General features: G+C 36.0%; 2 protein-coding genes across 2 annotated transcripts in view; one reads left to right on the forward strand and one right to left on the reverse strand.

Moving 5' to 3' along the window:
- The window catches only part of TMEM184C (transmembrane protein 184C), a 28,326-nt gene extending 17,845 nt beyond the window's left edge, over nt 1-10,481 (forward strand). Inside the window, exons 5-10 of the mRNA XM_065904880.1 lie at nt 2,907-2,981; nt 4,703-4,796; nt 7,365-7,477; nt 8,732-8,831; nt 9,338-9,509; nt 9,732-10,481. Coding sequence (XP_065760952.1) covers nt 2,907-2,981; nt 4,703-4,796; nt 7,365-7,477; nt 8,732-8,831; nt 9,338-9,509; nt 9,732-9,997 — 820 coding nt within the window. The 3' untranslated portion in view covers nt 9,998-10,481. The remainder of the gene's footprint in view (nt 1-2,906; nt 2,982-4,702; nt 4,797-7,364; nt 7,478-8,731; nt 8,832-9,337; nt 9,510-9,731) is intronic.
- Nucleotides 10,482-11,056: 575 nt separating this feature from the next.
- Nucleotides 11,057-13,966, reverse strand: part of PRMT9 (protein arginine methyltransferase 9) — a 31,913-nt gene continuing 29,003 nt past the window's right edge. Inside the window, exons 11-12 of the mRNA XM_065904879.1 lie at nt 12,495-12,617; nt 11,057-12,205 (exon numbers count right to left, since the gene is read on the reverse strand). Of these exons, the coding sequence (XP_065760951.1) occupies nt 11,990-12,205; nt 12,495-12,617 (339 nt within the window). The 3' untranslated portion in view covers nt 11,057-11,989. The remainder of the gene's footprint in view (nt 12,206-12,494; nt 12,618-13,966) is intronic.

The raw sequence follows: 13,966 nt of genomic DNA on the forward strand, positions 1-13,966 counted from the left end.
CCCTGGGATTCTCCAAGCAAGAATACTGGAGTGGGTTGCCATTTCCTTCTCCCATGCATGAGAGTGAAAAGTGAAAGTGAAGTCGCTCAGTTGTGTCTGACTCTTAGCAACCCCATGGCCTGCAGCCTACCAGGCTCCTCCATCCATGGGATTTTCCAGGCAAGAGTACTGGAGTGGGTTGTCATTGCCTTCTCCATTAATATTATTAATTGCAAGCTATTCAGATCTCTTCATGTTTTTCCACTAATGTCCTTTTTCTGTTCCAGAATGCACCCCAGGAATCTGGGTTGCATTTAGCCTCTTTTTAAAAGTACAGATTTTCATTAAATACTTTGAAAATGTACCTTAGAAGTTTGAGACGATCCTTCTAATTATTTAATAAAGATTTTTACAAATTTTGAAGTTTTTCAAATGTGTGGGATAACTATGTTGTAAAATAAAGTCTATTTTATACCACCCACATTTAACAAAAATAAATATATTACAGATCCGTGATTCCTTATTTCCAGTTGTTTATATGTATATATGCATATGTGCGTGCATGCTAAGTCACTTCAGTCGTGTCCAGCTCTTTGTGACCCTGTGGACTGTGGCCCACCAGGCTCCTCTGTCCACGGGACTCTCCAGGCAAGAATCCTGGAGTGGGTTGCCATGCTCTCCTCCAGGGGACCTTCCGCACCCAGGGACTGAAACTCAACCTTTTGTCTCCTGCATTGACAGGTGGATTCTTTCCCACTAACACCACCTGGGACATTACATATATATATATATATCCTTAAAAACCAAAGCTTTTTCATAGCTTATCTAATGTTAAAACTTTATATTGAGTATTTGTAATTTGAACGTGACTGTCTTACCATTATGGAATACACATGTTTCACTGCAGCTCTATCAGCGCTGGGTTACAGGCACTGCTCCAAATGTGCCTGGTAGTTGTTTACCTGTGTTGTTGATGTTTTTCTTATTCCCCTCCCCCCCCTTTTTCCCCCTCATTACTAGTTTGGAAGTTATGCTTTCTGTTTCTAGTCTTTAATCTTAAAAAATAGATATCAATTTGTATGGAATGTTTTTGTAATGCTTTTATAGATTTAACTACAGTGTCACAGTTTGTTCATTACTCCTTCTTGCATCTCAGAGCTTCTGTCTGGATCATTTCCTTCTTTCTAATGTATGGTTCTTAAAATTTCTTACAGTGTCAGCATAGCAGTGGCAAATTTTCTCAGATACACTTATCCAAAAGTGTCTTTATTTTGCCTTCATTCTTGAAAGATTATTTTCCTGGATGTAATTCTCTGTTGACAAAAATTGTCTACAAACATTGTGGAGATTTTATTCCACCCTATCCTGGCATCAATTGTCACTGTTAAGCCTGTACTTTCAATCTAGCTGTAATTCAATTATATTAGTAGGTGACCTTCCATTATATTGATCGGTGCAGTCTTCAGCTGCATTTTTAAGACCCTGTCTTTGATGTTTCACTGTTTCACTACAAAGTATCTAGGTTTTTTTGGTTTTAGTCCTGTTTAATTTACAGTGCGCCTCAGTCTGTAGATTTGCGTGTTTGATCGGTTCAGAAAAGTTCTCAGCTATAATCTTTTCTGAGTTCGCTCTTCCTCTGCTCCTCCCTAATTTTGAATATATGTTAGACCCTCTGGTTCTGTTCTGTTCCTTGTGTCGGCATTGTGGCACTCTGGCCCATTTCTTCAGGTACACCTTCCAGTTCATTAATTTTCCCAGCTTTCAGAGGTATCAAATTGACTAATGTGTTTGCTTAGTCATCCTAGGGGTCTCAAGTTTGATTTGACAGTCAGTTCGCAGAGCACTGCAGGTTAACCCAACTCCTGCTTAGTTTAGCTTTGTAGGGAGCGCAGCATGTGTGGTCCAGACATTTTCATCAAGGGTTCTTGCTACACCCCCAGCTGCAGCTCCCTGACGCACCTCCACAGGGGCGCTCAGTTGTCAGTGGGCGCGGACTCCCTCGGCACAGAGAAGGCTCTCAGCACGTAGAACCCCATCAGTTTTTCCTTCAGTCCTGGTAACCCAGGGCCTCAAGATCTGTGTGTCAGACTCGTTCTTCTCAGTTCAGATGTAATTCTTAAACTAGGGGATTTGTAATACATAGAACTGATAAAAAGGAGTGTTAAATAAACATTTGCCCTCAGAGCGTCTTGGTCTCTTTAAGAAAGTTCCACAAGGCTCTCAGATAGAGGCCTTTTTTTTTTTTTTTTTTTTTTCTGGTAGTAGCTGTTTGGGGACTTTTTTGTTTTGTTTTGTTTTTGTTTGTGAATTTTCCCCTATGTTAAGTGAGCTCAGTGATTAAAAACTGTTTTATACAGGATCTTTGTTTTGTTCTTTCAGAGTATCTAGTCAGTGATACTGTCTGGAATGATGTATATACAAAGGCCAAGCTTGAAAGGAAACTGAATCCTAAATGTAAATATCATTTTCTCAGTACACTTTCATACATGCAAGCCTACATGTAATTTATTTGGTACTTGGTTTTTCACACAGGGACCCACTTCCATTCTTTTTGTTCCTGTTCTGTGCTGCACTACTCGGGAATTTGAAATTAGACATAGAAAGGAAAATCTTTCAGATGTCGTTGTTACATAATTTAAAAAACAGTATTTAAATAATGTGTTTGCTTCCACCCACATTCTTCCCCAGTAGCCGTTTAGAATGACTAAATTAAAAGAATTATTCTAAAAAGGAGTAAGATGTATGTATATGTATAACTGAATCACTTTGCTGTACAATTGAAACTTAACACAACATTGTAAATAAAAATAATTTTTAAAAATTAAATATGGCATCATTTGTCAAAGTGATTTTAGTTTGAGGGCTTTGGAGAAAACCTGATAGTATGAAATTAGTAATTCAAATGCTAAATTCTTTTTCTTTGACAGAGTATTGCTGTTTAGATGCAAACTGGGTGTATTACAATATACAGTCGTCAGGCCATTCACCACCATCATTGCTTTGTAAGTACACAGAACTTACATTATTTTGTTTTTTTTTTAATTCTCATGCTCGTGCCTAAGTGAAACACCTGAGTAGAAAGCATGTAAAACTTGTTACTTGTTTATAACACGTCTCGTCTTTTATAAAAACAGTATGTATAAACCCTACTATGTTAGAATAAATGAGGTGACCGTTTATAGGCAAGGAATCACATAGAATTCTTCTAAATAATATTCCCTCTAGAGATTTCTAAAAAGTGTTTTCAAAATAGTCTTTTTCAAGTGTTAATATTCACACAGCTTTACAGAAACATCTAGTACATGAAGTTGAAGTATGCCACTTGAGATTCATTACATGGCTTTATTTTCTAAATGAGTACTGTATTTTAAAGAAGAAAACATATTTTTCCTTTTTAAAAATTCTGTCAAGTCTTAGCATTTGAGGTAAAATGGGGCATCATTAAGCTGCCTGGTAAAACTATTCCCTAAAAATTTAAGAACATCAAATAGATTGTGGATAAGGAAGCTGTGGTACATATACACCATGGAATATTACTCAGCCGTTAAAAAGAATTCATTTGAATCAGTTCTAATGAGATGGATGAAACTGGAGCCCATTATACAGAGTGAAGTAAGCCAGAAAGATAAAGAACATTACAGCATACTAACACATATATATGGAATTTAGAAAGATGGTAACGATAACCCTATATGCAAAACAGAAAAAGAGACAAAGATGTACAGAACAGACTTTTGGACTCTGTGGGAGAAGGCGAGGGTGGGATGTTTCGAGAGAACAGCATGTATATTCTCTATGGTGAAACAGATCACCAGCCCAGGTGGGATGCATGAGACAAGTGCTTGGGCCTGGTGCACTGGGAGGGCCCAGAGGAATCGGGTGGAGAGGGAGGTGGGAGGGGGGATCGGGATGGGGAATACGTGTAACTCCATGGCTGATTCATGTCAATGTATGACAAAACCCACTGCAATGTTGTGAAGTAATTAGCCTCCAACTAATAAAAATAAGTGAAAAAAAAAAAAAAAAGAACATCAAATAGATTGTGTGTCTTATCTGCTTGTCATGCAAGCATGGTGTCTGTTCACAAGAATGGGAAGAAAGGTGAAAGAAGCATCCAGCTCTTTATTATGCTTTTTTGCTAGCAGTTCTTCAGCAGCATTTGCCTTGGAACTAAGATTAATTTACCTTTTTTTAAGGCTGCTTTATTTATACAAGTAAATACTTACATCTGGGTTATCATAAAAGTTGCCTGCAAGACAATTTGGGAGAAAAAAATGATAGTTTAGTTATAAACGTGCATTACATGTTTTTAAAATTAGGCATCATTTTTTTTTAAATAATTACCCTTTCTAATTCAATGTTTTTGTCTTCTGGATTTATTTCAAATTGGAGGGATAATCATATGGTAACATTTCTAGAAAAATGTTTTTAATTTTTGAATCACCTCTGTGGCCAAAAATAAGTGATTATCTACAGAAACTTTGAAATAATCTTACTTCTAAATTTAAGTTATGGGGCTTCCCTAAGCGGGCCAGTGGTTAAGACTGCACTCCTACTGCAAGGGGCATGGGTTCAATCCCTGGTCAGGAAACTAAGATCCCACATGCCATGTGGTACAGCTAGATTAATCAGTTAGTTAAATATTAATGTCAATGTTGTATTTTAAAATATATTTTTTACTTAATTATTCATAAAGTCTCATTTTTACCATTTTTTTTTTTAGAGTCTGTGAGCTACTTGGTATATATGATGAAGGGAACTTTAGCTTTTCAAATGCTTGGACTTACTTGGTTATCATAAACAATATGTCTCAGTTGGTAAGTAAATATTCATCTTAACTGCACTTAATTTAGATCTATAACTAAAATTTTTTAGGGAAGGTTTCTTCTGAAATAAGGCTTAATTGTAACTTTAATATTGAACTTGATTTGTAGGAAGAATTTGAAACTTTACTATAAATCTTTATACATATGTAAAGATATAATATCTTTGTTAATTATCTTGTGACTTATACATTGAATTGTTTATGTAATGTGGCTCAGGGGCACGGTGTTTTGTTTTTTTTTTTAACACCAAAAATATTTTGCATTGGGGTATAGTCAGTTAACACTCTTGTGATAGTTTCAGGTGAGCTCTGAAGGGACTCAGCCATACATATGCATGTATCCATTCTCCCCCAAACTCCACTGAACTGTTGATTGTATTTTTTCATTGGTTCTGGTATTCATTGCACAGTTACATGGATATGTCATTAATAAAAGCATAATGCCTCTCCTTAAAATAAAAATCCTAGGTATATTCAATAAAAAAATGTCTTACTGGTATATGACAGTATAGGGTTTTAATAAAAGTGGGAGAGTAAAATTCTCTCATATATTTGGAATTGAAAATGAGAATGCCAAGTTTTTTTAAAATGTTATAGAAACTGAAATGAAATGAATCCTTTTAACTTAATGTGCACTTTATTGAAAATCTTTTCATGTAAATATTGAGATTTTTTAAATTGGAGGTAATTGCTTTACAATGTTGTGTTGGTTTCTACCATACAACATGAATCAGCCATAAGTTTTATGTGTATATATACACATCTTCCCCCCCCAGAGCCTCCCTCCCCCTCCATCCCACCCCTCTGGGTCGTCACAGGACACCGCACTGTGCTGCTTGGGTTATGCGGCAGCTTCCCACTTGCTGATTATTTTACACATGATTATGTGTATATGTCAGTGCTGCTTTCTCAGTTCGTCCTACCCTCTCCTTCCCCCGCTGTGTCCACAACTCAGTTCTCTACATCTGAGTCTCCATCCCTTCCCTACAAATAGGTTCATCAGTACATTTTCTAGACTCCATATATATGCATTAACATACGATACTCGTTTTTCTCTATATACTCGTTTCACTCTGTATAACTGACTCTGAGTCCATTCAGCTCACTACAACTGACTTAAATTCTTTCCTCTTTATGGTTGAGTTATATTCCATTGTATATATGTACCACATCTTTATCCATTCATCTGTCAATGGACATCTAAGTCGCTTCCATGTCCTGGCTATTGTAAATAGTGCTGCAGTGAACATTGGGATACATGTGTCTTTTTGAATTGTGGTTTTCTCAGGGTATGCCCAGGAGTGGGATTTGCTGGGTCATATGGTAGTTTTATTCCTAGTTTGTTAAGCATTCTCTATACTGCTCTCCATAGTGGCTGTATCAATTTACATTCCCTCTAACAATGCAGTAGGATTCCCATTTCTCCACATCCTCTCCAGCATATATTGTTTGTAGTTTTTTTGATGATGGCCATTCTGATTGGTGTGAGGTGTGTTGAAAATCTTTAATGCTTTCTCCAAAATAATAGTTTAGGTACAGTGGCATGCATGCGAGTTTATTAGAGATTTATAATAAAAACTAAATGCTTGTGTATTCAGAGCTTTTCCACGTTTGTATTTTCTGGAACCAATAATTCCATTTTTGGGAATGCCTCCTCAAGAAATGGCCAGAAGTACTTTTGCTTTCAATATGTTTGTATAGAAAAGGCCTATTGCTTACAAAAGCCTGGAAATAGTCCAAAGGCAGTTATTTAATCAAATATATGGAAAGGGGTACTTTAAGTGGAAAAACCTAAGGCAACAAAATTTTATATTTATGATACCTGTTAAAAACCATCTTATGTGTAGAAAAGAATGGTTGGATGATTGGACTATGGACAACTTTATACTTTACTGCTTTCATATTCTAAAATATTTCAAATGAACATTTTATAGTGGGGAAAATAAACTTTTAGGAAAATGTTTATTGCCATGCAATGCTAATTACAACTAATTTATAAAATAATATCTTGAGCATTTACCTTTAAAAAGTAAATTCAGCAGGATTAACATACCGCCCTCAAGAAAAACGGTCTCCCTGATTCCTTACTTTCTGATTTCATGGGCATAGTTTTATTGAAATAGTACTTATTTAACGTGTTCACTTAGAAATAATATATGTACAGTTAGTAGTAAGCTGAGCCCTTATAAATTGAATGGTAACTTGTATGTAAAAGCTGTTAATAAGCAGACAGATGTTTTTATTTTGGTTGAATGATAGCCTTTTCTTCCATTCACGGTAGTCACTTGTTACTATGTTTTTTGTGGGCCCTGTAAATGAACAATTAAAATCATTTTCAGAGATGATGTTACACATCTCTTCTGAAAATTTTCATATTGTATATTTTCATCCATAGTAAACTATTTAAAAGCTTCTTGTTAATCTAAAAGGAGCATAATAAAGCCTAGAAAATTTTGCTTGAAAAATTACTCTGTACCAGGTCTGGTCTGTGATTTTGGTATTTCTAATACCATATTTATTTATTCTTATTGAATACGTTTAATTCTTTAATTGTTTCTAGTTTGCCATGTATTGTCTCCTGCTATTTTATAAAGTGCTGAAAGAAGAACTGAGTCCAATCCAGCCTGTAGGCAAATTTCTTTGTGTAAAGCTGGTGGTTTTTGTTTCTTTTTGGTAAGTGTTCCTTTCTCTTAAATGTTGCCATTTCCTAAAGGGGGCAATAAAGCTTAGGGAGAATTTGTTAAGTCTTAATTTGGAAAAGGAATTAAAATGTCTACTTACCTTTTAAAAAGTTCATTCTTTTAGCCATCCTTGGTTTTTCATAAATAATCAGATGGTCACATAACATTTATAAGAAGAAAATACTTTAAGACACTAAATGCCAACACTAAGAAAATCACTAAAATAAGTCATGGTTTTTTCATATAGTACAGTTTGGAAGATACACATGATATAGAATACTTAATAATTTGAGAAAATGTTCATTAGTAAAAATTTTAAAACAGACGACAAAACTATACATGGTCCCAGTTTAGTAAAGGGGGGTGTGTGATAGGGTCCTGGAAACAAATATACCAAATATAACAATATACAAATAATACGAAGAGGGGGAAAGAAAAATCTTTGCAATCCCACCACCCAAAATGAATGACACTGTGGCCCACATCATTTATAAAACCACAGAAAGAGCATCATACTATAAAAACCTGTAGAACTCAATGTTTAGTATACTGTAGTTATAGTTCTTTGTAAATACAGTGAGAATGTAATTTTGTTATTGGGTTTTTTGCTTTTGCCACACACAGTATTCTAATGTATGGATACAACTTTTTAATCAGTTTCTTATTGACATTTAGGTTGTTCCTAATTTATTTATTTATTTATTTTTTACCATTACAAGTAATATGGAAGTGAATATTCTTGCATATAGATATATGAAACCTTATCTCATTTTAGCTGTTTAACAAGACTGGTTCCAAAAAAAAAAAAGACTGGTTCCAAAATGTTCTTTAAAATAATCTAAATAAGCAATTAATATGTGCATAAATTAACATTTAAGTATCTGTCCTTTATTTCATTTTAAATTCCTGTCATGTAAGGTGTTAGGCATGGTCTGTGTATAGGACCAACTTAAAATGTAATGACTTGTGCACACTGTCAAAACAAAAAAAGACTATAAACCAAGTACCAAAGTTCTAAGAACATATAATCAAAATTCATATGATGAAACTGCACTAGACAAGTCAGTGTGTAAAGCAAACGTATCTAAGACAGTTATACAGTGTCTTTGGGAATACGCTGTAAAGGCAGGGTGGGCGTGGTCCACAGGTTGTGCTGGGGTTTCACTTTTTAAATGGCGTATTTTTTAAACAACTGCTGGTTTTATGCTTGATATAGATTTGGCGTTTACCTTTTCCTAACATTTAGGCAAGCAGTAGTTATTGCTTTGTTGGTAAAAGTTGGCGTTATTTCTGAAAAGCATACATGGGAATGGCAGACGGTAGAAGCTGTGGCCACAGGACTCCAGGTAAGCAGTGCTGACTCCCAGCACACTTTACTGTTTGTTAAGCATTGTTACGTATTATCTCCTGAAGCTGACAGCAGGCACATGTGCAGGCTATGGGGCTACTGTTACCCTCACTTTACGCGTGAGGGAACGGGGAACCCCACAAAAACTGGCCATGCTTCCTGGTTCTACAAATTAGTAACAAAACCTAGATTTCGTTATTCCTACTCAATTTGTCTGTTCTGCATTTCTGTAAGTCCTTGGCTAGTGGAAGAGAATACATTGTACTTGGCCAAGAAATACTTGATTGAAGTAGTACAAAATTGAGTTAAACTTCTGGCATTTTGTGTTTTTGTGAAGAGGTCAAAAATCATTATTTTGGAAAATGAAAATATGAGTAGTCTTGTGAGGGAAAAAACAGCTGTTGATACTCAAGTATTTTTGAAAAGAGATACAGTGCTTTTTGTCTGCAAAACTAGATTTAAAATCCAATATGGCTGATGATGATGTTGATGTTGTTGTTGTAGGACTTTATTATCTGTATTGAGATGTTCCTTGCTGCTATCGCTCATCACTACACTTTCTCATATAAACCGTATGTCCAAGAAGCGGAAGAGGGCTCATGCTTTGATTCCTTTCTTGCTATGTGGGACGTTTCAGATATTAGGGATGATATTTCTGAACAAGTAAGGCATGTTGGTAAGTACCAGCCATTTTATTCATTCTAATAGGCTATTGTGGTTCTCCTGCCCAGTCTGTAGAAGAGGTTTTTGAAAAGACTGTGTAAAACAGGACCACAATAAGGCTCTCCAAATTGGGAGGGGGGGGGAAGGAGCTTAACATTTAGCATGGCAACATTATAGTGGATTTAAAAATAACCTAACTTGTGGCTAACTCGGAAAATTTTATTTTACTTTAAAGGAAGGACAGTCATGGGACATCCTAGGAAAAAGTTTTTTCCCGAGGATCAAGATCAAAATGAGCATACAAGCTTGTTATCATCATCATCACAAGATGCAATTTCCGTTGCCTCTTCAGTGCCACCCTCACCCGTGGGTCACTATCAAGGGTTTGGACACACTGTGACCCCCCAGACTACACCGACTACAGCTAATGTATCTGATGACATAGGTATCGATACTGCAGGGGAGAGGAAAGAGCCGTCAGAGAAGTCCGCGGCCTCCTGAGCAGTGTGCAGAAGCAGACTGCGCTAGGTCCACCGTGTTACTTCATCACCTGGTGTCCCGCTGCTCAGGACTCTGTGCTTAGGACAAGCCATTAATGATGCAGGATTTCAACACAACGGCAAAAACCAGGTACAGCCACCTGATCTATACAACTACGTTTTGTATATCACAAATAATCAGTCTAAATATTCTAGACTTAGACTTGACTTCTTAACACTACAGAGTATCACATACTCAAATGGTAGACAATGACTACTAACCATTCCTGACATTACAGTACTCTGTCAAGAGGAGGACATTTTAAAAAATCAGTGCTTCCTACCACTGCTGCATGAATATAATGCTCTGGAACTAGCAGAAAGTATAATTCAGAACTGCGAATTAGTGGACCTCAATCATAATCATGTGCCATATATGCTTACCTAACAATTATTTCTCTATTTCTCAAATGAATGTCTTTCAATAAATGAGAATTTATCATTTATTTTCTGCAACCTTTTATGTCTCTTTTGATTAGAGGCACAGCAGAAAAACTTAAGCCCCCCAAATTAAAGGGTTGAAAATCACATACCTACAGTGAGAGATGCCTCTGTCTTACATTCCTACTAGGAGAAGCGTCTAGGACCTAATCTATTAATCTTAAAACAACTACTGTCTAAAATATCCTTATCTGCACCAAGGTGAACAGACTAATAGGTTATCTAGGACCTGGAGATGAAAAGAATGAACTGGACGAAAGAGTGGAAGAATAAGAAACTTGTGATAGAAAGAGTCTGCTCTTTAGGGCCACTAAGAGTGTCAGCAAACGTAAATCTGGGCTGAGTAGTCCTGTTTATCAGACCCCAGTCACAAGACTTGCAGATACTCTCTGGGAGAAATTTACTACTTAGGTTAGATAGAGTTCCTCTAATTCTTAATCACAACCCATTGCGCCTAACATTTTACACTGAAAATAAATATAGAAAGTGCCAGGTAGTATGTTGCAAATAGCAAGGGTAAGTATTTCTCAATCTGTGCTTTATATATTTAAGTGCACACACACACACAGGTACACAGTAATTAGGTACAAAGTTTTTATTGTCATTATAAATGAAACATTTCTACTGAAAGTAAAGTTGGGCAGTATACTACTAAAGGCAAGGAGAATAGGCAGTGTGGAGAGAAGGTACATCTTATTTTCTGCATGGCTTACCTACAGAGCACACAGTATATACAATGTATGATAATCTTTATTAATCTTCCTATTTCAGGTCTGTGAAATCTGGACTAATTATTTTTTTTTTCTTACTGTGTATTCACATCAGAACTTTGAAAAATACTGGTTTAGGTTTAACTCTTTCTGAATTTATCAGCTTTAAAATTTTTCTTTGCTTAAGGTAGACCAGGAAAAATGCTGCTTCCTAAGATTTTTTTTGCCCTTTTACTAAATTACATTTAGTCTGTAGCTTAAAAGTCTTACTCAGATTTGCATGCCCAAAACCCAAAACTGAGAAGGTGGTTCAGAAGTATTTCAACATTTACAAGAAGCAAGCTTAGAATTTACAGGTAGACATAAACATCCTCAATCTTCAGTGGAAACCAACTTTTTGAGGTAACCTCACCAAAAGTTCAGATTTAAGGAAAATAGCCAGCATGTCTAAAAAATGAATAGGAGACTCAAAATTCCTTATCTTTACAGCTTTAGAGTACAGACTAACAAGTTTGGCAAAATTTAGTTATAATAAGTAAAACCAAGCAATAAAAAGTCCCTAATTTGAAAAATTAATGACAGCCTTTGCCAGAAAGGAAGTCTGCAGCAAGATTTTTGTAATGCTACTCTTTAGTTAGGGCCTTTTAAATAGTTTATTAATGTCAATTTTTTAAAAATATTTGACCATTTCAAGGACTTAAATACACCTCCATTTTATGATTACAATCCCACTACTAATTCAGAATAGAAGAACTGGAAAGCCGCTGTTCTACTTCCACATTTTTTCATTAGAAAACTGCTCTTCATTGCTTTATGGTGATGCTGACGTTGCTTTTGTGGTGCTGGATGTTGAGTACAAGTTCGTCTCCCATTTCCACTTGGATGGGATTGTCTAAAACAACTGCAGCCTGTTTCCAGTGAGAGGCTTCACTCGAAGTATCTAACATAATCTCATCATCAAGGTACATATGATACCAAAATGGAATGGCAGTCACTTGTCCAGATTTACAAATGCGTACCTATGAACATTAAGAGATCGCAAGAATCCCATCAAATGGAGTAGACTTGGATAAGTCTTTGTCTTTTTAGTCAGTTTTACATCCAAATTTTATAAAGAAATACATTTAATAACCCAATTCAGATTAATTACCAACCTATTCTAGTCACTGATATTTACCCAAACTCAGGTCTGAATACTGTTTAGAAAGTAACATTTAAATTCAAAGAAAGTGGCTAAAGCTATTTTAAGTATGTAAAGTATTACATAATCTAAGATAGTTCTGAATATGACAAGAATGATCATTTTACCTTTACTTCTCTGTTAGAGGTGTTCAAATATGGCGTCATTAAGTCTAGTCTTAAGAGTTCCACTGGTTTGCTTAAAGGTATACAAGGCAATGAGGATAGGTCCAAAAATACACGAATAGGTACCTAAAGAAAGTATAAAAGTTTTGCTTTTAATTCAGTCCTTTTTGTGACCCAAGTTTCTTGCTTTGTACTTAGCTCAATGATACGGTGCTTTTTATATCAACTACCTCATTTAATTGCCACATCAACCTTAAAGCAAAAAAAGACTTCCACGACTCCAGTTTTACAGGAAGAATGAACAAACCAAGTTTTGTTAACAAGGTTTGTTAACAAACCAAGGTTTGTTAAATAATTTTCTATGATTTCAACTATCTGCAGATTCTTTGCTCGGATAAAAGCAGATTAAACAGCTCCCAAAATTGTTAAACAAGGATGTGTTTATGTGTGAAGATGAACTAATAAGCAAATAGCACAGCATTAATTATTGTACTATTTAAGAAAATATGCTAAATTCCACTGAACAATTAATAGATTTCATTTTGAAAACTGTTTATTATCTGGAAGACAGTGGTTCTCAACTTTGCAAATTATGATTAAAAAAAAAAAAAAAATCACTTCCTTAGTGGCTCAGACAGTAAAGAATCTGCCCATAATGCAGGAGACCCAGGTTCTATCCCTGAGTCAAGATCCCCTAGAGGAGGGAATGGCAACCCACTCCAGTATTCTTGCCTAGAAAATTGTGTGGACAGAGAAGTCTGGCAGGCTACAGTCCATGGGGTCACAAAGAGTCTGACATGACTGAGCAACTGACACAATGATGAAATCTGTTGCACCAATTTTAGTAACAATTGAGAAAGTGAAATTCGCTCAGTCGTGTATACAATCCATGGAATTCTCTAGGCCAGAATACTAAGTGGGTAGCCTTTCCCTTTTCCATGGGATCTTCCCAACCCAGGAATCGAACCAGGGCCTCCTGCATTGCAGGCGGATTCTTTACCAACTGAGCTATCAGAAAAGCCCTTAGTAACAATGAAACCTTCCCATTAACGTTTAGCCTTCTCATTTGAAATTGAGGAGAAGGCAATGGCAGCCCACTCCAGGACTCTTGCCTGGAAAATCCCATGGACAGAGGAGCCTGGTAGGCTGCAGTCCATGGGGTCGCTAAGAGTCGGACAAGACTGAGCGGCTTCACTTTCACACATTGGAGAAGAATATCCCTTCCTCCAACTCCATTATCTTCTAACCTCACTTCTCATTACCTATCATACTAATCTTTAATTTCATGATTATATTCCCCAAACCTAAAAGAGCACATGGAGAAGACATTTGTTGAATGAATAAATTTCTGCTGTTTTCTGTATAACGTTTTCTTTTTTTTACAACCTCTCATTTTGTTTCATTGGTTCACTCAGTTGTCATTGTAGTAGTTAGCTAATCATCACATTAGACTGGAGAAGGGCATGGCAACCCAC

The sequence above is a fragment of the Muntiacus reevesi genome, chromosome 13 (assembly GCF_963930625.1).
Source record: "Muntiacus reevesi chromosome 13, mMunRee1.1, whole genome shotgun sequence".
NCBI lineage: Eukaryota > Metazoa > Chordata > Mammalia > Artiodactyla > Cervidae > Muntiacus > Muntiacus reevesi.